Source organism: Myiozetetes cayanensis, unplaced genomic scaffold, assembly GCF_022539395.1.
Source record: "Myiozetetes cayanensis isolate MyiCay16 unplaced genomic scaffold, myiCay2020 scf4, whole genome shotgun sequence".
Taxonomy (NCBI): domain Eukaryota; kingdom Metazoa; phylum Chordata; class Aves; order Passeriformes; family Tyrannidae; genus Myiozetetes; species Myiozetetes cayanensis.
Genome location: NW_026087631.1, coordinates 55731095 through 55755945, shown reverse-complemented (window position 1 = coordinate 55755945; position 24851 = coordinate 55731095). Strand labels below are relative to the sequence as shown.

General features: G+C 35.9%; 1 protein-coding gene across 4 annotated transcripts in view; it reads right to left on the bottom strand.

Annotated features, from left to right (window-relative positions):
* Positions 1-24851, bottom strand: part of KDM4C (lysine demethylase 4C) — a 260992-nt gene that overhangs the window by 114284 nt on the left and 121857 nt on the right. For 3 of the 4 annotated variants that reach the window (XM_050328708.1, XM_050328710.1, XM_050328709.1), the window contains 4 exons: positions 13062-13255; positions 9715-9920; positions 7262-7416; positions 5996-6107 (listed from right to left, as the gene is read on the bottom strand). In XM_050328708.1, the coding sequence (XP_050184665.1) occupies positions 5996-6107; positions 7262-7416; positions 9715-9920; positions 13062-13255 (667 nt within the window). The remainder of the gene's footprint in view (positions 1-5995; positions 6108-7261; positions 7417-9714; positions 9921-13061; positions 13256-24851) is intronic. The other variant, XR_007630468.1, reaches the window with a different exon arrangement.

Below are 24851 nucleotides of genomic sequence, written 5' to 3'. Positions count from 1 at the left end.
CTCTGGGAAAAACACAAGGGAAATTTGAGGAACAAGGTTACTTTAATGTGTATAGTTAACAGTGTGATTAAGTTCTTCACTGAATCAAGGCCTTGGGTACTTATCTTCATAACTTATGTACGGAAGATGCAAACCAGAAAAACTCAATCAGAGGTCCAAATTCATATGACAAACCAATTCCTGAACTGGAATTAAAAATTAACTGCTTCAAGCTACAGTTCCTCAACAGATCACTAAAACAAAAATCCATAAACACCTCATACACTAGGCAACAATTGCATTTAAACTTCCTCAAGGATCAATTCCTTAAGTGTAATTGTTTTGTGCATTAAAAAAAAAATATTATGCACACTTCTCAGCCAAGAAAAAGCATTTAGTAAAACCTCTTTGGTTTTAAAATTAAGTCCCTTCCGATACAAAGCAGCTTCAGATTTTGACAAAGTTAATGATAATTCCATGGTCTAGAAAAACAAAAATTACTACTAGAATAACTTATTAGGAAATACTCTGCAGTGAATTAATCTTTGATTAATACAAGTTACATGATTTTGGTGTTTCTCTTCAGAACACAACTAGAGAAACAGAAACTCATCTCCACAAGACAACCTTACAGAAGAGGTATCTGTCTCCTTGGCAAATGTCATATCTAGTGTGATTACCAACTCCATAGCTACCGTTGAGAAGGCTACTGAGAGGCTGCGCTAAAACAGCAGGAAATCCATTGTCATTTTGATACACTTGATAATGAGAAATTATACATGCCTTTCTTTACGAGACTGCCATTCTATCTGGTCCTTTAAGAGGTAAAATTCCGTATTTTAAAGCTAAGAAAGCTATGTAACTAGAGTTGCAAGGTTCACCCAGAGGACAATGATTCTTAATGATCACAGCATATACCACTGTCCAGCAAATGAGGCATAAATGTGAGAAGAACTAGTTTGTATCAACATAATGACCCACATACTGGCTACTCTTAGATTCTGTAGGTGTCCACTCTACGGCAGGTAAGAGCTGCTTCTGAAAGATGTCAAGGGACAAGGGCTGCCAGTGGCAAATAATCAGAGTTGTCAATTTTTTCCATTTCTGGAGATCAGATGCTGGTCCACAAGGTTGACAAGAGTAGCGGACATTCAGGAAAAGCTTGTATTTGAAATTTCAACACCTCCCTTTCCGAAATACCTACTAAAGATTACACCACACTTTTGTAAAGTTTTTAGGGAAGTCTTCAGAACCCCTCATGCTTCATAATTATGAAGCATATAAACCTTCTTCTAGCATAGCAATACTGTCACAAGTGGCAGATAGTGCTGGACTCTTCACTGCTAGATGATAACGACATATGAAAAATGCAAGTTATGAACTTGATTAACTCATACTCACACAAGTATTTTGAAGGAGTAATGCATCACTTAAAACAGTATGGGAAGGAAAGCAATATTGAAAATTATAATATTGATGTTGTAAATATAAACATTCTCTATCAAATGGTTAAATTCTTATCTACCTCTTATGCAACATCAGAAAAAAAGTTAACATTTGCTATCAGTGAGAATTTTCAAGTAGAATCTTGCATTTTAAGCTCTGAAATAAAAGAATCGTAAATGCATCTAGAAGTGTAATTTTCCCCTATTTAAGCAGACTTAACCTATTTATGACATCACTGAGTAAGCCTTAAATGGTTTGACAACTAATACCAAATCAAGCACATATCACAGGATGCTGACAGTGAACATAAAAACAGAGGCTCTATTCCACGTCATAGCAGAAGCTACTGTTTCCATTCAAAGAAGTGCTCTCTTTCTGTATCTTTATCTTACAAAGCAATGAAAGCAAAATTATTTGGAAATCTGAATCATATTTAAAATGCTAAAAACCATAAACAAAGAGCCCCGTACTAAATTCAGACTATACACTATAATTATATTATTTAGGGTAATGGGAAATTTTAGTCAACTTGAATCTAAAATCAGTTTCTAGTGTTGCATGCCCAAACACCGCTGGAAAGAAATCTTTGGGACCAATCAATGTGCATCCAAAGTCACTAGGCTTGCTCCTTCTGCTGAATTTGCTTTTTTATTGCTTAAGTGAGCAGAAATACAACTGCATTAAGTAAAATAAAATATTATTACCACAAGTTAATATAATGCATTGCGTATAAGACCAAGGCTCATTACATAAAAATTGTTAGTGTGTTGAGTGTGACATAGAGCCCACACAGTACTGCTGCACTTAATTTTTAAACTGGTAGCCTGAGATATATTTTCTGGGAGTGATTCCCCAAGTCCACGGTATTTCTCAGTGCTTGGTCCTTTAAGCATTAATTCCACAAGAACGATTGTAACACGGGAGAGAAGGGAAAGTCAGAAGTCAGACATACATAAGGAAAGGCTTCAGGGAGAGTGAAAAAAACCCCACCATTAGACAACAAATAAACAATTAACCCAACTATTTTTCATGAAGAAATATATATATACAGCACCATATGCAGTGATAAAAAAGAAAACACAAAATTCCAATGTCCAAGTGATCCCACGAAAAAAAATAATTTCTTCCAAAAGACTCTGTATTAAAAGTGAATCCAGAAAGTCTCTGCTAAGATGTTAGCATGCTGCCGAATGTGATAGCATTCTATTTGCAAAATTATGATTCTGAAATGGCTGACAGTGTCAAAGAATGCTGTCTTCAAATTATTAACAACCTCTGATCACCTCTATTCACAGAAACTTCCTAATAGAAGTCTAGTATCTGAAAGACTTCAAATATATTAATTTGAATATAAATTATCTGAATTAGAAATGGCTACAGACTATCCAACTTGTGGAAAGTGATACACACTGCAGATGAAATACAAAGCCGCAATTGCATATTTTTTCGTAACAGCATTAGCCTATATCTTCTTCATTTTGTTTACATTTACAATTTTACTGGACACAGAGAAATTAAAATATAAACTAATGTATCAATACATAAATAGTCCTTGTAAAATAATTGATCAACTCAGAAATTACTTTACCAAGAGACTAAACTATCATAGCAGCATCCTTTTTGTTCCAAAAACACAGAGAACAAGAACTAAGTAAATACGCATGCTGAATTATATTTCTCTCAATTCCAGTGTATGGATGAAGCACCTTCATAAAAAGAAACATAGCTGTTAGTACACTGATATTGATTACTTCCCTGGTACCTGACACATACAATCTTGAACAAAATCAGAAAAATCTCCTTTGACTGGCACTCATCTGGCCACATATCTTTAACTCACATGCCAGCTTGTGTCAGGAAAGCTAATGAGGCTTCAGTTTGCCAGTCTCCTTCAGCAGTTCTTCAATCTCTCTCTTAGATGTAAACATTCTGCTCACCCAAAATCTATTATTTCTCTTCTGGCGTTGTTACAAAAGCCAGCTGATAAACTATATTACAATGATAAACACACACACGAAAATAATAATTCCAGTTCCAGCTAGGAAATACCAATAACTGCCATGTTCAATAAAACTCTTAATTACTTCCTTCAATCAGTAAGTAGACAGTTGCTTAACCGCTTGAAAGGATTCAAAGAGAACTCTTTCTTTCCAAACAAAAATACATCCTTATCTACTAAGAGGGTAATCATCATGAAAAGAGTACAGATTTCAAGGTATATGAATATTTGTATAGGGATGCTGCTACTTTCACATAAAATTAATATGCCAGGACGTTGGCAAACTACTGATGAGATAGAAAATGTCTTCATCTTAACAGAATCTTTGAGATACAACTGTCATCACATCATCATCTAGCCAGATTATATCATACACAATCCATGCTTAAATAGGAATTTTACAGTATGTATTAACTGTAATGTTGAAAAACCATCAGCAGGCAAAAGGAATATAATCTATAATTAAAAAAGAGCAATTTCACTACAACCTACCACATATTTAAATCTTTAATCACTTTACTAGATAAATCTTAATATTAATATCATCCTGTAAATTATCATAACACTTTCTGAAATACGCTCTGTCTAGCCCTCAAGGTATCCAAACATATTCATATATGATACAGATCGTGGGTCTAAGCTGTGTCTAATTTTCAGAAAGATGCTTAACAGCTAATTGAAGTATCATGCCTGGTAAAACTGCAGCTCAGATAAAAACTGAGAATATAGCTTTCCAAAACTAGTGAGACAGAAGACACAAATCAATTACTTCAGGGTTGAAACAAGGAGGAGGAGGTATTGATGAGGGGCCAGTTGAAATTACAGCACTCACCTCAACAATGCCTAAACTGGGGATAACTGGAAGTATAACAGTCATTAGTTACAAGAAGAAGAATCAATTAACAGGCATGTTGTCTCTCTCTGAAGTCAAGAAAATTTATCTATAGCTGTAAGAAACAGCTACTGTTAACAAGAAGTAATAATTGAGGGATAAAAAACAAATCAGGTACAAAGTGCAGGTAAACACTGAAGTATACAGAGATGTTCAAATCAGACCTGTAGTCACAGACACAGTACCATCTCCAGCTCTGCTAACTGAAATGATTCTGGAGAAGAGCACCTGAAAATTTTGTGCTTTGCAGAACTAAGATGCAAAGGCAATATGAAAAAGGAATGTGTTTGTTTTCCGTTTTGATGGATAGTTTTGACGCACAGTTCAATAAGCTTCACAATCATGTTTGATAGAATAAAGTAGCTTTATTCATCAACTTTGTGTGGCTATATATGTTTTGCTAGATAAAGCAGATCTATTTTTTCTATTTACTTCAGAGAAGCAAATACCTATCTTGGGTGAATTTCTTAGATTTTTGTAGCCTGTCTGCACAAAACAGTGGCTCTCTAAAGTAAAAGAACTCAAGTAAGTTCTCAAAAAGAGCACCTGAGATGTTCCAAGTATTGTTTTAATGTTTATGACCACTGTGATATGTAGTTACAAAGCACTAAATTTCATGGCTGCAGAAATATTTATTTATTTTGTACAGAACTCTGTTGTATATATCACTGTCATTTAGCATCATTATTTATGGACATGTTTCTATTTCATTCTATGACTTGAAATGCCTGAAGGTACCACACAACACATAGTAACATGCACATCTGCAATCTAGAGTGAAGATCTGGACAAGCCATTCAAAATGATTGCCTAACACAACTCTCATAATTTATGATATTAGATTAAACAATGGAATTTCATGGTCAACACTTGAAAAGGGAAGAGGAGGAAAGGAAAGGAAAAGGGAAAGGAGGGGAGGTGAGGGGAGAAGAAGACAAGGAAAAGGGGAAGAAAAAGGGAAAGGAAAAGGAAGAGGAAAGGGGGAAGGCAAGGCAAGGGGGAAGGCAAGGGGGAAGGCAAGGGGGAAGGAAAGGGGGAAGGAAAGGGGGAAGGAAAGGGGGAAGGAAAGGGGGAAGAAAAGGCAAGCTTTGTGACCACAAAACTATACAGAGATAAATGTTAATTCTTTCCATATGAGACCAAGAAAAAGCTTGGAAATCACAACATATGTAAATGCTCTTGATAAAATGTAAACACTTTTGAGAAGACCAAAAAAACCTAGAGCCTTTTTTCTTGAATTAAAAGTATAGCATCTTAAGACACTGACAGCTTAAGATGTCTCAAATGTCCAAAGTCTATCAAAAACGAGACAAGAAAAAGGTAGCTTTAAAGCAGCATAGGGAACTATGACTTACATCCATACATCACTTTCATCTATGCTTACACAGTTGAAATCCTGTTCTTAAACAAAACTGCTTTGACTTCTAATAAGGAATATACCTTTTTTAAAATGGTATCTTATTTTTCAGTACTTTTTGCAAAGACAGATCCAATGTTTTTAGAAGAATTTGAGTGAAAACAGGAAAAATGTAGATGACATGTCTATGGATTCAAATGCTTACACAACCCATACAGACAAAAAACTTATTTCATCTTGTTTGATTTTGCATAGCCTATAAATAAGGTCTCATGAAGACAGAAAACTATCATCAGAAAAACATACTAAACAGTATACTCACCTTCATCACTAGTTGCTTGCTGTTTAACCAAAGTCATGGGAGATCTAGCTGGGGGTTTATTTAGTGGATGACGCCAACTCTTAGATATTTTCTTTCTTGCAGCTTCCTCTGACTGAAAAGCAAAAAACAAAACTAACTTAGTGCAATTCTGCAAAGTTAATTATGATGAACAAAAACATTCTTCTGTAAACAAGCACAGACTTCAAGTCTGTAAATATTATCATGGTACTTCCAGGACCTTTGGTGTACCAACACTGCATTTGTCTCTAATTCAGAATATAACTTTTAATTTTAAAAGTGCAATCCTTGTCAAACACAAAGCATTTCAGGTATAACTTACTTCCTAATTTACAGAGCATCAATCCTGTTTTGCTCAGGTGATGTTTGAGAGGAAGATCAGGCCAAATAATTCTGCAGACCAGAAGTACAATACACCCACTAACTGTGGCTAGAAAAATGAGGCAGAAGCCGATGGACTTCATTTGGGAAAGACTCCAGAATTCCACAGGAATCAAAAAAAAAGTAAAAATCTAGAGTTGAGATAAGAAGTCAAGAGTCCTGATATGCGATTAACATGTAGAGTTGGTATGCAAAGGAATTCCTTCCTCCTTCAAACACTCCTGTGTACGTTCAGCTTGAAGTTTTTAAACCTTCAAGAACTAAGGCCAACACTACAAACTCCTGAAGTGCAGCTTTCACAACTCCACATATGAATGCCAGCAGGAAAATACCAAAGTAAACCAGCTACTGATGGCACCTGGAGTTGAAAAAAGGCCATGTGTTTGTAGGTGCCCCAATGTGGAAACATTTTTTAAACCTAATATTTAAAAACTGAAAATATATATTTCTTTCAATAGTGAAATCTTTTCTTTCAAGTGTTTCCTTTACGTATTTTAAGCGATTTCCAAAATTCAAGAATAGTAAGTAATTGAAGCTCACAGCCTTGCCCATATTAGCAAGAAGTGTATATGGGAATAACTTGAGAATAAGTGCTGACACTTCAGATTCACAAAGCGAAATTACTACAGGTCTAAAATAACAGGGAAAAATATGTCAATAAGCAAGCCTCCAGAAACATTCTGCTTTTGGATCAAAATTCCCTCTCTCCCTGAGCTCTTCAAAATATGTACAAATTATCATCTGATTAAAATCATACACATTCTTAACAGTTTTAATATGGGTATCAGGTCTCATTAGAAAAATTCTCATTCATATTTCATTAGATCAAGAATATATTACTATTATGATGTAATTTGCTTCACATACACTAAATGTTTCCATGCCATCTTCTTCATTGTTTTTTACAACGGGCACTTCTCCGTGTTCCAAACTACTCCCACAGCTTTCTAGGTTGCTGATATCATCCTCTGTCGAGACACTTTCCTCTTTATCTGGATTTTCTGCTTCAGAAGTTTGTCCCTCTGTTTTATGGCATAGAATGGAAGAAACATATTGATTGTGAGGCTTCAAACTTTCTGGTTTTCTACAGTTATCAGAAGCAGGCTTACTGGTCACAGAATCTTGAAAGGTTAAAGAAAAAGGTGACTGGAATCTATCCTGTCCTCATCTTCCATTTTTGTTTTCTTTATTACAGGAACAGGGCTCAAAATTGAGTCTGAAGTGAGGCTTCCTATAGATCAAGAATATGATTCGTTAATAAATCCCACTTAACATTACCGCACTGAATTTCACAGCAATCTAAATTATTCAAATTCAAAGCATGGTTCCTCATTTAGAAATCATACAGAAAAGGATTTGGCAGAAGGGCATACACAAATGTGGGGTATAAGTTTTATCAAAGAATAAATTAAATGTAAATGGTTTGAGTTTGGAGTATGAAATGTAGTTTTAATCATTTAATCAGTATTTTGCATTTGAATTACAACAGGTCTTTGTGTCATTCAAAATAATCAATATTCATGTATCTTCTTTACTCTAACAGCCCATATGCACTTCAACTCATTGGGAAAAAAATATAAAAGTCTGGTATATTGAACTTTATACCTTGCATTTTATATCTAATATGCCTGCTTTAAAAGTGAAAATAAGCAAGGATTAATGGTTTATAATTATGAAGACATATTTCAAATAGATACCAAGAATATTTTGGAAACAACAGCAATGGTCTAAAAATGCAAAGCAACCAGCATAATTTTATTTTTTTAAAAAAATAGAATAATTCTATATTACAGTGATGCTGAAGAGTGAAATTGTGTGGATTTTGCTTTACAAAAATTCTTCATCTGCTGATGCTTGACTGGAAAGACAGAACAATGGGCTAGAGAGGTCACTTAAAAAACATATTCCTGAAGAACCCTGTGGTACACACTGCAGTGAATTCTGATTCAGCAGCGCATCCAAGATATTAAAACAGTTTCTTTAAAGTCACTTCCCATTCCTTCTTTACAATGGTTATTTGAACTTGTTTTTCTGAAAATTTTCCTTCTCAGGTCAAATGAATATAACATTCAGCAATAAAAGCCAATACCAAAACATAATCTCTAGGTACGAACCGTACTGGTTCAACTGAGTACAATGGACATACTGGCCAGAGATAATGCAGAACAAACTACCTTCTTCAACATGAGTACTGGAATTTTCACTGTCATATCTAAAAACATCCTAAAAAGGTCCAGGTGTCAGCCTTTAATAGGACAAAGGAGAGAGGGTAGCTTTCCACTCTTCTATACTTTTTCTTCCCTTGCCAATCAACACAGAATAGCTGCCAACCAAATACTGTTTTCTGTGTGGTTATGAACATTCCAAACCTTTATTGAAAGTTGGGGCAAGATATAAAGCCACAGCACCTTTAAAAAAAAAAAGACCTTAAGAACAGACCTGCAAAGGCTTTGACAGAGCAGCAAATAATTTGTATACAGGAATTTCTAAGCCTCCATATTACATTACTCACTTTGTTATCTTTATGTGAATCTATTATGGTGATTACTACCTCCAAATAAGTATTAACATAACCATTATTATTCAGAGTAATGGAAATATTCTCTATATGCAATTTGCAAGTAAATATTCAGTAGCAATATAAGACAAAACGGGACTGCCCACAAATTTAAAACTGAAGTTTGCCTTTATCAACAGGAATGCAGAACTACATCTTAACTACAATGAAATGTGAAATATAATAAATTAAGTCCAGAATAAACCAAGTATATTCATATTAAAAAAGTTGTTGGGGGAGAAAAAAAAATCTTTGGTTTTGCAAAGCCTTTATAATTTGCATTGTCAGATAGCTCAACAGGATTTAAAAAGAAATCTGGAGTCTCAAAATGGAGAATTTTTGTGCACAGGTAAAGACCCCTTCTACTATGCAGATTCATGGTGTAAATACATTTAGCACACTGGCAAGCATTTATGTTCTGTACTGTTTGAACAGTCTTAAGACATTCTGTATCATTTCCATATCAAAAACATTTTGCTCTGAAACACACTAGTCCACTAAAGAAATAAAATTTACAAAGCCTCATTCTTTTTGTTCCTTTAAAAACATTTAATTAAAACTTTATACTACTCTCAGCTCAGAATATTAATTTAGGTATTTTCTCATTCTAACTGAATATCAATCTTCTCTGCATTACTTTAAACATAAGTATTTTAGTATGCTACTCTAGGAACATACTATGATCTAACATCCGCAAACTTGTGGTATTAGTGTATCAACAGCCTACAACTAACATGTGAAACATAATCAGTCCTTATCTCACCTGCAACCTTAACATGATCCAACAAACGTTGATTCAGCTGCATTCTGCAACTGTTTTCTTCTTCCCCAGAAGGCACTCCTGTGTTTATCACTCTCCCTTTTTTTTCAGGTTCTTCACTGACCTTGAAGCCAGCAGTCATCACAGCAGATACTCTCTTGTCCTTTGGAGTTTTAAGCTTTCTAGATCGAGATCTGGGGTGCTGGAAGCTGTTATAGGAGATATTGCTGTCATAGTTAAAAGTCTGTCTTAGATAAGATAAAACATCTACCAATATATATGTCCCTTTCACCTGCTTAAAGTGGTAAAAAACTGACAATTTTTCATCTTTTCGTGTTGAGATAGTGTTACAATTTATTAAGTGATAGATTAACAATTGATTGGATTTAACCTTCTTTTATCACCATTCTACAGCAAAGTTGTTAAAATCTTAAAGTAAAATAGTCTTTAAGTAACTATTACTTAAACTAGCTTTTTAATAAATCATTCTTTTGAACCAGAAAGAGAACTACCTTTACAGAAGTAAAGAAGACAAAGCACTCTCAGCAGCACTAAAATCAGTTGATATTTCTAGGCCCCAGTGTAGATATTTCCAAGACCAACTCGTCTGAATATCCCTGTAAAATCAGATCTATTTGGAAATTTTAGGTGCATTTGAACACAAACAACAAGCACCTGAAAAAAGTAAAAATTATGATCACCAAATATTTTGAAAGGCTAAAATATAAAGCAATATATCTCATAATGCTGTGTTAAAAAAAATTGAAATTAAATTTTCAGCGTAAGTTTTTGCACCCTCAGAAGTAGAAGGGAAAGCTTTTGGCAGGAGAAGTGGCAAACTCATCAGAAATTTATGTGCTCAGGATAAATATAACAGGAGATTAGTCTAGTTTCAAATTCAACTGTGACACGGGAGATTTTAATGTGCTTCATCACACAGCAGGTTTCAAAGCTCATAATACATTAGTCATAAAAGGTAAATTAGGAGTTTTACAAAGGCCTTGCATCTTAGACTGTACATATCTCCAGAAAAACATTTTGCTACCCCCTACATTTTATTCTATGTCCATCAATGTATATCTTTCAACACCTTCTCTATAAAATAGTAGTTTAGAGAAAATTTGCCAAAGTATGAGATGACCATCAATTCACATTGCAATATAACAGAAAATACTATTACTGTTTACATGCAATCATTAGATGTTATACAGTAGCAAAGTATTTCAGTTATAAATGCCAGAGTTAAGGTCTCCCTGTCCCTATATTCATGAAAATTCCCACAGAAGGTATTTTTATTTTCACCCTGTTGGAACTTGTATTATTCCCATAATCAAAATTATGACAATTTCAAGAGATACATTACACTAGAAATGAAGCTGAATAAACATTTTATCCTCTTTTGCCTTGCACACCGAGTAAAAGCCACTTAAAGATTTAAATAGCATTGGACTTGTGTTTATTAATATGAGATCCTGGATCCAAATTTCACTGAATTATTGATAGGGGTCAGAACCAACTAACTGTGGGGAGGAGGGAAGGGCTAAGTGCATAAATCAGCCCATGTGTTCCTATGATAAAACTTTCAACATAATTATTAAAAAGTCTTTGTTTTCAGTCAAAATTGGCTATCTGTAAGGGTACTTAGTAAATAAATCACTGCTAGTGCAATTGGGAATTTGCATGTCCACTGTACAATACATACAGGGAAACCTACTACAGGACAAAATGGCACTCACTTGGCTAACAGAATCACTCTCTCTGTGAGTCCAGGTTATTATTACACTAACAAATTGGCTGTTCAACTGCTTCAGTGGTTGTCTTCAAGAAGTGATTCTACCTCACAGACCTCTCCTACCCGGTTATAATGTTTCACTACAGTGAGAGTTGCTCCTTTTCTTCACAGATTGATTTTCCCATCCTTTTCCTCAAAAAATGCATTACCGTACAAAGAAAACATAGAAATTTTGGTTTTTAAAACCAAATTTAAAAAGTAACTACACTGTAAAATGATTCAGTATTACCTTCAACCCAGAAAACTGCATTATGCAGTTAAGCAGATACCAATAAAACTGCCCACCTTTGGCTAGAAATTCAGTAGATGTTTAATAGATAATGAAGAAGAAAATCCATAAAGATCCTGTTCAGTATGACAGGAAAGCACAAGTGTAAAAAAATGTTTGTGCAATGCAAACAAAAACACAATGCATACCAAGAAATTAGCTATGAAATTGCTTTAACAGGTCAGAGCTTTTACAGCTTCAATGACAAGCTGAAAGACCTTATTCTCCTAATTTTCTTAGTAGTGTCGGGACCAACAACTCAGATTTAGGCCTTTCCTATGCCAGATTATGATCTGCCATTGACCTCTGCTAGACATGGACAGGTTTTGGCTGCAGTGCTTGTGAGAGTATAAGGTGGTAGTGAGGGCTAAGACTTTTACTAGAGACTTTATACAGCTGACGGGATTCTGCCATAGCTTTATGATAAGTTTTTCCCATTTAACCTTTACCTCAGGTCTTTATAGACTTCTCCCTTGTCTTTTGGTTGCAGTGGTCACTAGAAACAATGGCAGACATCCACACCTTGGAATCTTTACTAAAACACCAGTAATCTTTACTAAATAAATATTATAAATGCAACACTGGAATGCATGTTAATGCTCTCTGTAATCATTAACTGTAGCTATATACATAACTTCTAAGCTGAATTGATTTTTCACAGTCACTCTGAAACAGACTTGTTTGTCCCCAAGTTCATCTTAATACAGAAAACAGAAAAAACAATTTTCATCTAAAGTAAATGGATTTAAAGAAAATGTGTTGTGGTTTAAGCCCAGCTGAAAAATAAACTCCATGCAGCCACTCCCCTCCCCTCTCTCCCTCCTGTGAGAGAGAGAAAAGGCAGAGATTATGGGTTGAGATAACAATTTACAGGAAACAGCAATGAAATAAGAAAATGAACAGTAAGAGCAACAACAGTAATAACAGAAGTGTATAAGAGGGTGATTACATAAAAATGCTCACGGAGTCCAACCGACACAACCTGTTGCCGCACAGTTTTCTGAGACAAAGAACATTGCGGTTCCTGGGCCCTCTGCACACACCACATCCCCTTCCTCTTGGAAGTGAGAATCCCATACTTCTGCCCTGGAGTGGTGGCATGGGTGGTAGAGAAAACTAACCTAGACAGACCCACATGGCTCCAAGCTCCTCCCCTCATGGCTACCATGAGAAAATTTACTCTGTCCTGGTCAAAACTAGGACAACATCAAAGAAAGTGGCCAAAAGGAAACAAAAAGAAAGCAACATCATAATAAAGACAATTGAATAAAGGATAAAGAAACCTCATACCTCTTCGGAAAGTTCTGTATTTTCTTTCTTCTCTGTAACCAGGCCTTTATTTCAGGTGTTGATTCAGGAGTTGGTTTTGTATGATCAATGGTATATATATCCTTGCCTTGTCTCCACAGCTGGTACCTGTGTGGTTGAAACTTCCTCACAAAGATATCCATGGATATTGACACCATGTCTTTCCTACAAGTGCACTGCAAGAGAAGACAGGAACTTGTAAGTGACATGTAAAGAAATATGCCACAGTTGCAGTTAAAAAAGTCCTGAATAAAAATCCCACATGTGGAAACCAATTCTACTTTAATCAAAATTTTCCTTTTCCCTTCTTCTCAATTTTCAGAGGGAAAGGATTATTCAAGAGAAGATACTATCTGAACAATATGTCACATTAGGATTCCACTGTTTCATTATTTCCTACAGTTAAGACAAAAAAGAAATGAATAGCATTTCCTTCTGCTCTATTAGCTGGTTTTTTATAGTTTTAAGAAAACTTCCACGTTGAATCCAGAGACTGCATCTGTCTTAAGTGACATCACAATTCTATTTTTAAAAGTAACTCATGTAGTGTCCACGTGACCCAAAGGTCTTTACAGGAACATACAGTCTCAGCACTGAACTCTAAAACATAAATCCATACAAGTGCCACATAAAGTTACAGTTTTGCCCGGTTTTTTTAGAAAGAGAAAAAAAGAAGTGAGAGTGAGAAGCATTACATCTAAGGTCTAGAAGCGTGTTCTATAACTGTGTAATCTGATCTGCTGTGCAATACACACCCTAAAGTACTCATGCAGTACTTTCTTCATCAACTTTACTCTATTTCCTGACTTTAGTCCCTCAAAGATTTTTGCACTGTTTTTCTTTCCAAATGATGCAGGTGAGTGGAATACGTTACACCTATTTGAATAAAATCTCAGTGGTCATGAAAATGCAAAGGAGGAGTCTTCCTTTGGAATATTGCAGATTCTGAATCAATTTACAGACTAAAGTGACTGTACGTAATACCTCAAAATACATAAAAGTAGGAGACTGCATTAAGTAAATCAATATGCTTACAACACATAAACTATCATAGTGGATTAACCCTGTCTGACTGCCAGGTGTTCATCAACTTGCTCTCTCATTCTCCTCAGGTGTCCCCCAGGACAGAGAGAGACAATAAGATGAAAAATTTCATGGGTTGAGATAAGGACAGGAAGATCACTGACCAATTACCGTCTTTGACTCATCTTGAGGGAATTACATTAATTTATTGCAAATTAATAAGAGGCAGTGAGAAATGAGAGCAAAATTAAACCTAGCTTCCCTCATGCCTGTTTTTCCCAGACCTCACTCCTGACTGGTGTCTGCAGGGATGTTTCTTTCACATTTTCCTCACTCCCTTCTCTCACAGTTGCTGCATGGTGATTTTTATTCTTTCTAAATTTGTTATCACATGAATGCCACCAGAGTTCCTGACAGGTTCAGCTTTAGGCAGCAGCAGGTTCATTTTGGAGTCAGCCAGATCTGACTTTGTCCAATGTGTGGACAGCTCCTGATCTGTTCTGCTATTAGCCACTGCTGCAGTACCTCCACTACCAAAACCTTGCCACATCAAAGTCAGCACAATTTTTTCAGACTAAGAGCAAATTGATTGGCTAAAACTTACAGTCTTAAACAGAAAAACTTTTAAAGAACTTTGCTATAGCTGAATAAAGCTTACACTGCAAAACTGAGACACTGTTTTCTTTTAGATAAACCTGGTGAGTGCATAGCCTGGCTCTATGGTTTACTACAACCAGTTCTACTATTTTTTTTTAAACAAGGAGGGCGTTTAATCATAGGAAACCTGAAACACACAAAGGACTGAATGCAACTTTTCTACTAGTTAGGTTTCCGTGCACTGAATGCAAATTTCTTTATCTGCTACTTCCATCTATCATTTCTCGTTCACCCTTCCTCCTCCTGAAATTCATAAGATACATAATGAAAAGGCATCTGAGATACATAAAAAATGCTTGCATTCCTTTCAATATGTTAACATCAATATGCTGTACATTCACAACACTGCCATCTAATGGGAGATGGAATGTAAAGAAGTAAAAAAATTCAATGCAGTAACCATAATTTTATGCAGCTGTCTTTAATTATAGTTTTTACCCAAAATACCATCAGAATTTTCCCTTTTCAAACAACATGCGTAGACATACTAATAAAAACTCTCTGTAAAAAACTTAAACATATTTGAAATAGTATGTCTCTTTCAGAGAGTCCTTGATCAGTTGCAATGAACAGTAACAAAAAAGCAATTAAGACACTTCTGTACAATGGAAAAGTGCATAGAAGTCCACTGTAATACTTTTAACATTTAAAAATAAAATTGTAACACAAAGACAAGGAACACTGGATTTTCTCTCCTTTTTACACACAAAATCTTTTTACATTCAAACCCTGTTGCTACAGTCTGATAAAAAATCATTATTAAAGAAAAAATTTTGCTGTTAAACACCAAGATTTCCACTTCCTTGGAAGAAAATAATTTCTTAAGTTAGCATTGAAGCATTAAGGAAGAAAATATATCAAGAAATAAAATAGATTGTATGATGGAATGCTAATAATATAAGAAAATACTCAAAATAAATCATGTCTAAACAGCACAATTTCTGTCTTTCAGTAATCTTTGATAAGTTTCCACTACATTTTAATATAACTACTGCTAAAGACTTAAAAAACCCAGGCAGGTATTAGAAATGCAGTAGAATTTCTTAGAAGTTTTAAAACTTTTAAAAATATACACTTCAGAGTAAAAAGCAATAGAGAAACATCATGCTCAACAGTACCAGTGCATGCCTGAAAATGAGGAAGACAGGCTTTTCAGCACTGAAGGGTGGAAATACTTGGAAGTATCATATCAGACAACAACAGTAGATATGTTCTCCAAACAATTTCTAGTCATATTCCCTAAAATGATTCCATTAAAAAAAAAAAAAAAAAACCACAAAAAAATCCAAAACCAAACCACACAACAAAACACTATTGCTTGACAAATAGTCTGCAGGATCTTCTGTTCTCTGATGGTGATGATGGTTTTTACTGTTTTTGATTATTTTCTCATGTGACTGGCTTGGAGCTAGCAGTTTTATGGCTTCCTGTCCCAAGTATAAGAAAGTGACTTAAAGATTCTTTCCAAAACAAAACTAAATATTATTCAGCTAAAGAAACCTCTTAGGAGAGGTTTCACAAAATGAACATACCAATGTCTACTAAAATACTTCTGTGATTCACAGTAATTTTGGAAACATCTTTTAATATTCCTTTAAAAGTAAATGCAAAATCAAAATAGTTAGACTGCCATGTAAAATGCAGCTGATTTTGCCATAGCTAAATGTCACAGCCTTTGTACTGGAAACAATTAGAATGCAACAGAATTAGTCTGATACTTATTCATCAATCAGAATACTTAAGAGTACAGAACTCCTTCCCAATTCTTACTATTAAATTTTTACTATTAACATTATTGATGACACACTTACGATCATTCTTATTTTCTTACCATGAAGATCCAACTTGGCAGTAAGCAATTCAACTAAAATTTATAAGTAGCTGCAAACCTTCACAGAATGAACTTCACATTACATGTGAGATATATTTGTGATCTGAGAAAATTACCTAGGAGATACAAACTCAGACAAATGAATTTTTTCAAATACCTGCTACTTGTGAATGAAAAAAGGATAATTATTTTGTACTAAAAAAAAAAAAAAAGGTTTAATTCTCCCCATTTGGGACTCTGATTCAGGAAAATACGAAGAAGTACACAACAAGCTTCTAGACTTATTTTAAAATACCTGAAATATTGGAAAAATATTTTATATCATTAAGAACCAAGTATATGTCTAACAGGTCTTTCAAATTTTTATCGCTATTATTAAACTCTTTCGTCAAACAGAATCACTGAATTTTTAAAACTGACATAAAAATACTCCATCTATAGAGAATATCGTGTTTTGCCGCAACACAAAGCAAAATGAGGGTTTATTTTATTATTTGACTAGGAAAAGGGTAGTAGTGCTTCTTAGTACCATAGTTTTAAGCACAGAAATGCATATCCAGAGTCAAGTTGTTATGATTTGCATTTTTTCCTTCTAGTTCAATGAAGTTATACCTGTGACATGAACTTCTGTCTTTATTCACAATAGCATCTTCTCCACCAAAACTTTAGTTATTATCCTACAATGTTACAATATTTAACACACTAGGGTTAAAATATCTGAAGGATTTTGGACCTTTTGCACTAAGTATTGGATCTTCTTAATTAAAACGTGATTTTCATTACATCCAAAATCTATTTTAGTCTTCCAAAGTATTAATTTGAAGACGAATAGTAGTACTTCATTAGGCTAAATTTTTTCTTTCACTTACATAATTATTTCAGAAAAAAAAGCACCAACTAAAGTCTTTCTACACACCTGTGGAACAGCATGTGGAGACTAACAGTCAAGGGAAACCATGAAAAGTTCTGTTCTTTAAAAAGAGAGAATGAATATTTACAAAACATGTAAGAAAGCAACAAATTAGTAGGATGATGCAAGTATTAGGCTAGTAACTTTCTTTAAAAGCTATATAAGTCTCAATCCACAAAGCATACTCCAAATTATTTAATCAAGCTATTTTTCAGTGATACTAATTCCTAACTGCTTATGATGACTAAAGCCTTCTTCACATTATCAACAGCAGTGATGTACTGGAGACAAACATTTTAAATAATTTAGATTCCTCTTACCAGCTAAACTTAAACTGCACAATAATGGACTATTTCATGCAATGTATTGCACTCTTCTTGTAATACTTTAAATGAATAATGTTCAAACAATGAAAAAAAATGCTTTCTGATAATAAACATTTTGAAGGTGCTATGACTGGAACTGTTTCCTGTGGACTACCCACAGAAGTGCTTGACAGGTACTTGATAGGAGGACAGGAATTAATAAATCCTGGTAACATTAACTGTTCTTTGCTATGGAGCTGGGTTGTGATATATTTTCACACTGACCTTCTGGCAGCTTGTAGGCAGTGCTGCAGAAACCTTTGGTATCAGTTAGCCACCTGTGCAAGCTTCAAGAAAGCAAACCTTCCTTTGGTAAATCTGAGAGAGAACACTTACTTTTCCCTGACACCTCCAGTCACATGTAACAAAAACGCAAATTCAAAACACCACTCTTAGGAGTTCTTTTTATATAATAGAAAAAATATTTCTAATAAATTCATTGCTTGTACTTATATATGAAAAAGTAAATAGCCTGCAATATTATGTAAGTAGTTCAGTATTTAAATAGTGCATTACAAAATATCTGGCTTTTTTCTTGATTCTTATTTCTAATTTATTTCGCAGTTACACATAATGCCACCTACACATTCCTACAAAAAAAGACTCAGTTTATATTATATAGAACTGATTCCATCAGCATCAGTTGTCATTGCAAAAATGTGGCCAGTTTCCTGGAATTCCTTTGAAAGCGGGACAACAGAAATAGTATGAGAAGACACAGCTGAACAAACCCCATCTCTTCTTAAATGCTCCACCTCACAGCCCTACTTTATCCTGTACTGGTGTTGTCCATGGCATAACTCCTACCCCTCAAAAGATTTAGTTATAAGCTACTAACCTTTTTCTCTTCATTCTGATTTTATTCTGTACTTCTAGTCTGAATTCTTTTCGTCTCACAGTCACATTCATTTCTCTGTCCATCCCTGGAATGGGATATATAGAACATAAACCCTTTGCCTGGAGTCTTTACCTCTCTGCTGTGCATCAACTGGCCCCTACTCCTTCCTTCTCTTAGCTCTCTTTTGTTTCCTTTCTTAGTGCCTTTGGACTGCATTTACCCAGACACAGAAAATGAGAGCTTCTATCCCATACCTTGAACTGTCTACCAACTTCTGTATTTGCAAATGGAATTATTCTGAACATATGAAATAAGAATTTATTTTAAACAAACCAATTTCTATCCACAGTAGAACAGAATTAACCATAATACCTCCTAAAATAAGAAAGTGAACAGTCTGTGCAATAAAATAAAAATATATAAAATTATGAGCAGTTTTCTTCTTACTCAACAATTCCTGGATCTCATGATTGTTTTCATCGAACCAGTCCTTGTTTTTCTTGAAGGAGAACCCTAAGGATTCTTCAGAGTACTGCAGAATGCTATTTTTAATAAGATGCCAAAGCTCTACAGGAGAGTGATCTATGGAATGAACTTTGACCCTGGACTGAAGATCTGCCTGGAAACTGTCCCTCACTGTAGCTGTTTGAAGACTGTTAACTTGAAGTCTCCTTCTAGGAATGCTGCCCTTTTTAGGTTTGAACTTAAGGTGGAGGTTAAGTTTACAGCGCACAAAATGATCTGTTTGGCATTCTGCACTCAGCATCACGTGGGAGTGACGAACATCGCGGATATCTCTCTGTTGGACCAAGATATAATCAATGAGGTGCCAGTGCTTGGACCTGGGATGCATCCAGGTTGTCTTCAGACTATCTTTCTGCTGAAAGATAGTGTTGCTGATGGTAAGCTGCTGCTCAGCACAAAACTCTAGCAGAAGGCAACCATTATCATTGCAGTTCCCAACACCATGCTTGCCTAGTACTCCTTTCAGGGCTTCAGAGTTCTTTCCTACTCTGGCGTTGAAATCACCAAGGATAATGATCTTATCATCTGCAGGAACCTTTTGGATAAGGCAGTGTAGGTCGTTGTAGAATTTATCTTTTTCAGCAGGGTCGGCTTGGAGGGTTGGGGCATATATACTAAAGAGAACAGCATGTTGCTTGTTGTGTAGTGGGAGGCGTAGGGAGATAATACGATCAGAATGACCAGTTGGCAGATTTTCGAGTTTAGAGGCAATAGAGTTTTTAATCATGAAGCCAACTTCTGAGAGATGCCCTTCAGAACTGGGTTTACCTGACCAGTAGAGTGTATAACCGGTACCATGTTCTCTAAGGCTGCCTTCCTCATAGAGATGAATTTCACTGAGAGCAGTGATGTTGATGTTGAGTTGTGACAGTTCATGGGCAATTAGAGCAGATCGACCTTGTCATATAAGAAAAGCAGCCTTTTGACTCTCATGCAGCAAGCTACAACAGAAACTTCATGACATCCAGAACAAGTGGTGGACCAATCTAGCGGAAAAAATCCAATTATGCGCAGATACAGGTGACTACAGGGGATTCTATGAGGCTCTGAAAACAGCCTACGGTCCTACACACCAGGTTCAAAGCCCTTTACTCAGCGCAGATAGCCAAATGCTTCTCTATACAGATAAAGTTTCCATTTTGAATCGATGGTCTGAACACTTTCAGACTCTCTTCAGTACTAACCATGTAGTTCAAGACTCAGCAATGCAGTACATTTCATAACAACCAATGAAAACTGAACTGGATACTGCCCCCACCATGGGAGAAACTCTTAAAGCAATACAGCAGGTGAAAATCGGCAAGGCAGCTGGGGTTGACAGAATTCCACCTGAAACCTGGAAGCATGGTGGCCAAGCACTCCATGCTAAGTTTCATGAACTTGTGGTGCGCTGCTGGGAACGAGGTGAACTGCCTTCAGACCTTTGTGATGCTGTCATTGTCACCTTGTACAAGAGGAAAGGAGATAAATCAGACTGCTCAAATTACCGAGGTATTACTCTGCTCTCCATTGCTGGTAAAATCCTTGCAAGAATTCTTCTGAAAAGATTAATACCCACTATAGGAGAAGATCTTCTACCTGAAAGCCAATGTGGTTTCCGAGCCAACAGAGGTACCACAGACATGGTATTTGTTCTCAGACAACTGCAAGAGAAGTGCAGGGTACAGAACAAAGGACTCTATGTTACCTTTGTTGATCTCACCAAGGCTTTCAATACTGTGAGCAGGTGAAAAGGTCTGTGGCAGATTTTGGAACGTTTAGGATGTCCTCCCAAGTTCCTCAAAATGATCATCTTGCTTCATGAGTCAAGTCAGATATGGCGACGCACTTTCTGAGCCGTTTCCAATAGCCAACAGTGTGAAGCAAGGCTGCGTTCTCGCACCAACTTTCTTCACAGTCTTCTTCAGCATGATGCTCCAAAGGGCCATGGCAGACCTCGATGATGAAAACGGTGTCTACATTCGATATCGTACTTATGGGAGTCTACTCAACCTAAGGTGACTGAAGGCCCACACTAAGACCTTAAATCATCTTGTCCGTGAGCTGCTTTACGCTGATGACGCTGCCCTTGTTGCCCATACAGAAGTAGCTCTGCAGCTTCTAACATTCCTGCTTTGCAGAGGCTGCTGAGCTTTTTGGGCTGGAAGTCAGCTTGAAGAAGACAGAAGTTTTCTATCAGCCTGCATCTCAGGAAGTCTCCCATCATCCCCATATCACCATTGGTGAAACAGAGCTCAAATCAGTCCAGTAGTTTAATTACCTGGGAAGCATCATCTCCTCAGACGGTAAGATTGATACAGAAATAGACAACAGGTTAGCAAAGGCATACAGAGCTTTCAGTAAACTCCATAAAAGAGTGTGGCAAAACAAACACCTGAAGAGAAGTACAAAGATCAGCGTTTACAGAGCCATTGTACTGTCTACTCTTTTATATGGATCCGAATCATGGGTCATTTACCACCACCACTTGCATCTCTTAGAACGCTTCCATCAGCGCTGCCTCCGTGCAATCCTAAACATCCACTGGACTGACTGTGTGACCAACACGTCTGTCCTTGAACAGGCAGCAGTCACGAGCATTGAGGTCATGCTGCTGAGAACACAGCTGCGCTGGGCAGGGCACGTCTCCAGGATGCAGGACTGCCGCCTCCCTAAGATCGTGCTCTATGGGGAACTTGCCACTGGCTGCTGCAAGAGAGGAGCCCCAAAGAGGAGATACAAGGACTGCGTGAAACAATCCCTCATCCTTGGCCATATTGATCACCACCATTGGTCTACCCTGGCCTCCAATCGGGAGGCCTGGAGACACACCATCTATAACGCTGCTGCTGCTTTTGAGAACACACGCAGGATCACTCTCGAGGAGAAAAGACAACGCAGAAAGAATCGCGTCTTGTCGATATCACCTGGGGAGTCTTTCTGCTGTGCCTTCTGCAACCGGACTTGTCTATCTCGCATTGGCCTTTTTAGCCATCAGCGTGCTTGTAGCAAGCGTGGATAGAGCCCTTCTCAAATCTTCATTCGCGAAGCCTAGACATGATGATGATGATGATATAAAATTATAAACAATGACTTGTAGTTGCGCAATACCTAATACTGACAAATGACCGTGTCACTGTTCATCTTGTTCACACAAATTTTACAGTCATTATCATGGGTTTACTTACAGAAAGTTTGACCCAACTACAACAATTCCTATAAATCGCATTTACCCTTAGCTCATTAATTACGGCAAAGGGATAATAATAACATATTGCAGGTAAGATTTTAATACAACAGGAAACCTAGTGCCTTCTCTTTTCTCAAAAAATCAAAAGAAAATCGGTAAGTTATCAATCTTAAAATTCTATTCCAACATACCAGCTGGGGAAAAATGTCAAATTAGAACTCCACATGTTGTAGATTAAAGGGGATTCTGGGAAGACAAACACCTTGTATGAGCAAATGGGCTGAGGAACAAGAACATTTCTGTTATTTTGGATAGCTATTTATCAGTTAAAATAAACTGTTACTTCCACTGGATTATTTAAGACCATTTTCTGGCAAAATTCGTCTACCTGTGTATCACTACTAACATTGCTAGTTTGTACTGATACAGTAAGTAATTCCAGCAAGTCGATTTACTGTCAGGACTTAGAGAAGCGTTTTTGAAATTCAGGCTTGAATTTAATAATAATTGAAGATTCATGGTAACAGAACCAAATGAGTACATAGAATTTTTTTTTTCCACTACAACTCAAATTTTACAGAGCTCCAAATCTAGTTGCCATTATTTAAAATTATGGTTGTATTTACATATGATAATGCTCACAGGCAAATCATGCTGAAAACTAAAAACCATTACTGTATAAAACTTTAGAACTGTTGAGCATTTCTCAGTGTTGCTTCTTAAGCATAGCACAGAAAATGGAGTCCTTATATTAATAAAATGATAAATTACTTTTTAAAGTTCAGAAAATAATTTTTTCTAAACATTTTGAAGATGTTCTAAAATTTCATGTTACTTTTTTCTCAGATTTCACCTTTTAGCATCTAGATCATTGTATTAGGGGATGTTTAAGCCAGCAAACTAATGTTATCAGTGGTAAATCACAGTACATAATGAATTCTGCCCGGAGGAAGGAAAAGAATGTGAAGAAATTCCAATCAGAGGAAAAAGCTCTGGCCAAGTCTCATGTGAAGCATCTAAAGCACCTTCATATTCAATGTTTCTCTAAGGCATATGATAAATACTTGCAAAAGCTTGGTTCATTTTTTCCAAGGCTTAGATGCCCAAAATTCATCAGTCATGTGCATCTTTGTAGTTTCTGTAAATGCTGAGCTTATCAGCAGACTAAATGAACCACTATTTATTTGTATATCAATAACCTCCTTGTTCCAATTGTTAAGTTTTATTCGTAACTGAAAATTCAGAGGATAAGGCCTACAGAAATTAACACCAACCATATTTATTCTAAATTGTTTTCGGACAACATAACTCTTAAAATCCAATTTCATTTGTATTTTTGCTCAGCAAAGCAGAACAATATTTAGAAAACCTTCCAACAGATAATGAAAAGATACGTAGTTTTATACACCTACATTTCAGGAATTTCAGAATGCTTTGCAAAATATTACTGTTTCTTCCTGATAACAGAGAAGAAACCAGACCAAATAAAGGCTTATTTGTCATGGTCACAAGGCAAGCCACTGTCAGAACTGACAGGAATATATTTGATTTTCAGTACCCTGTTCCAGATATTAGACCTGATTCCTAAACTGAAAAGAGGAAAAGATAATGATTTTCCCAGGTATTAAAATAATTTTTTTCAAGGTTCTCCTATTATTCAAATTCTATTACAGAGAGAGAAAAAAGGAGAGCAGAAAAATATCAGTGAAAATTATATGGTCCTACCATGGATTTTAAAAGGTAATAAAACCTCAAAAATGTCTAATAATTTGCAGTTATCCATTTATGTAGCTTACCTCTTAACAGAAGATGGAAATAAACTAGTTATGTAATGTTCTACCACTATTTAAATCCAAACTAAGTAAGCAAAAAGCATTGTGATATTTATAAAACCAACCAACCTATCATACAAAAAAACCACCAAAAACCCAAACAATGACAACAAAAAACCCCGAACCATTTCTCCAACCCCTTCTCAAAAAAAAAAAAAACCAAGTAAGCAAATTATGCAAAGAAAAAGGACCCAATTAGAAGGAACTTCAAAAGGAAAGAAGAGTTTCTGCCAGTGTTAAGTAAACGAAGTGACTCAGAACAATGCTGTGTTGAGGTTGTTTTGACACTCTGGGAAGAGAGGCTTTGAGACACAGGTTGTCTACGTTTGGGGAGGCAGTAGAGAAAGAGAAAGTAGCAGATAACATCAGTAAGAGAGAAACAGCAGAATTCTCTACAATTTTTTCCTCTAATAAATAAAAACTGCTTTTTCCAGTGAAGACACTGACACAGTCTTGCTATAAACCATCTTGCAGGCCAATGAACCAATCTCCTCAAATGTTCCTATCTTGGTACTGAAGTGGCAGGTTGAGCATAAAAACAGTACCTGCACTTAAAGAATGAAATCTACTCACAACCAAACTATAATGGCTACTATCATAGAACACGAGGCTCAACTATTAA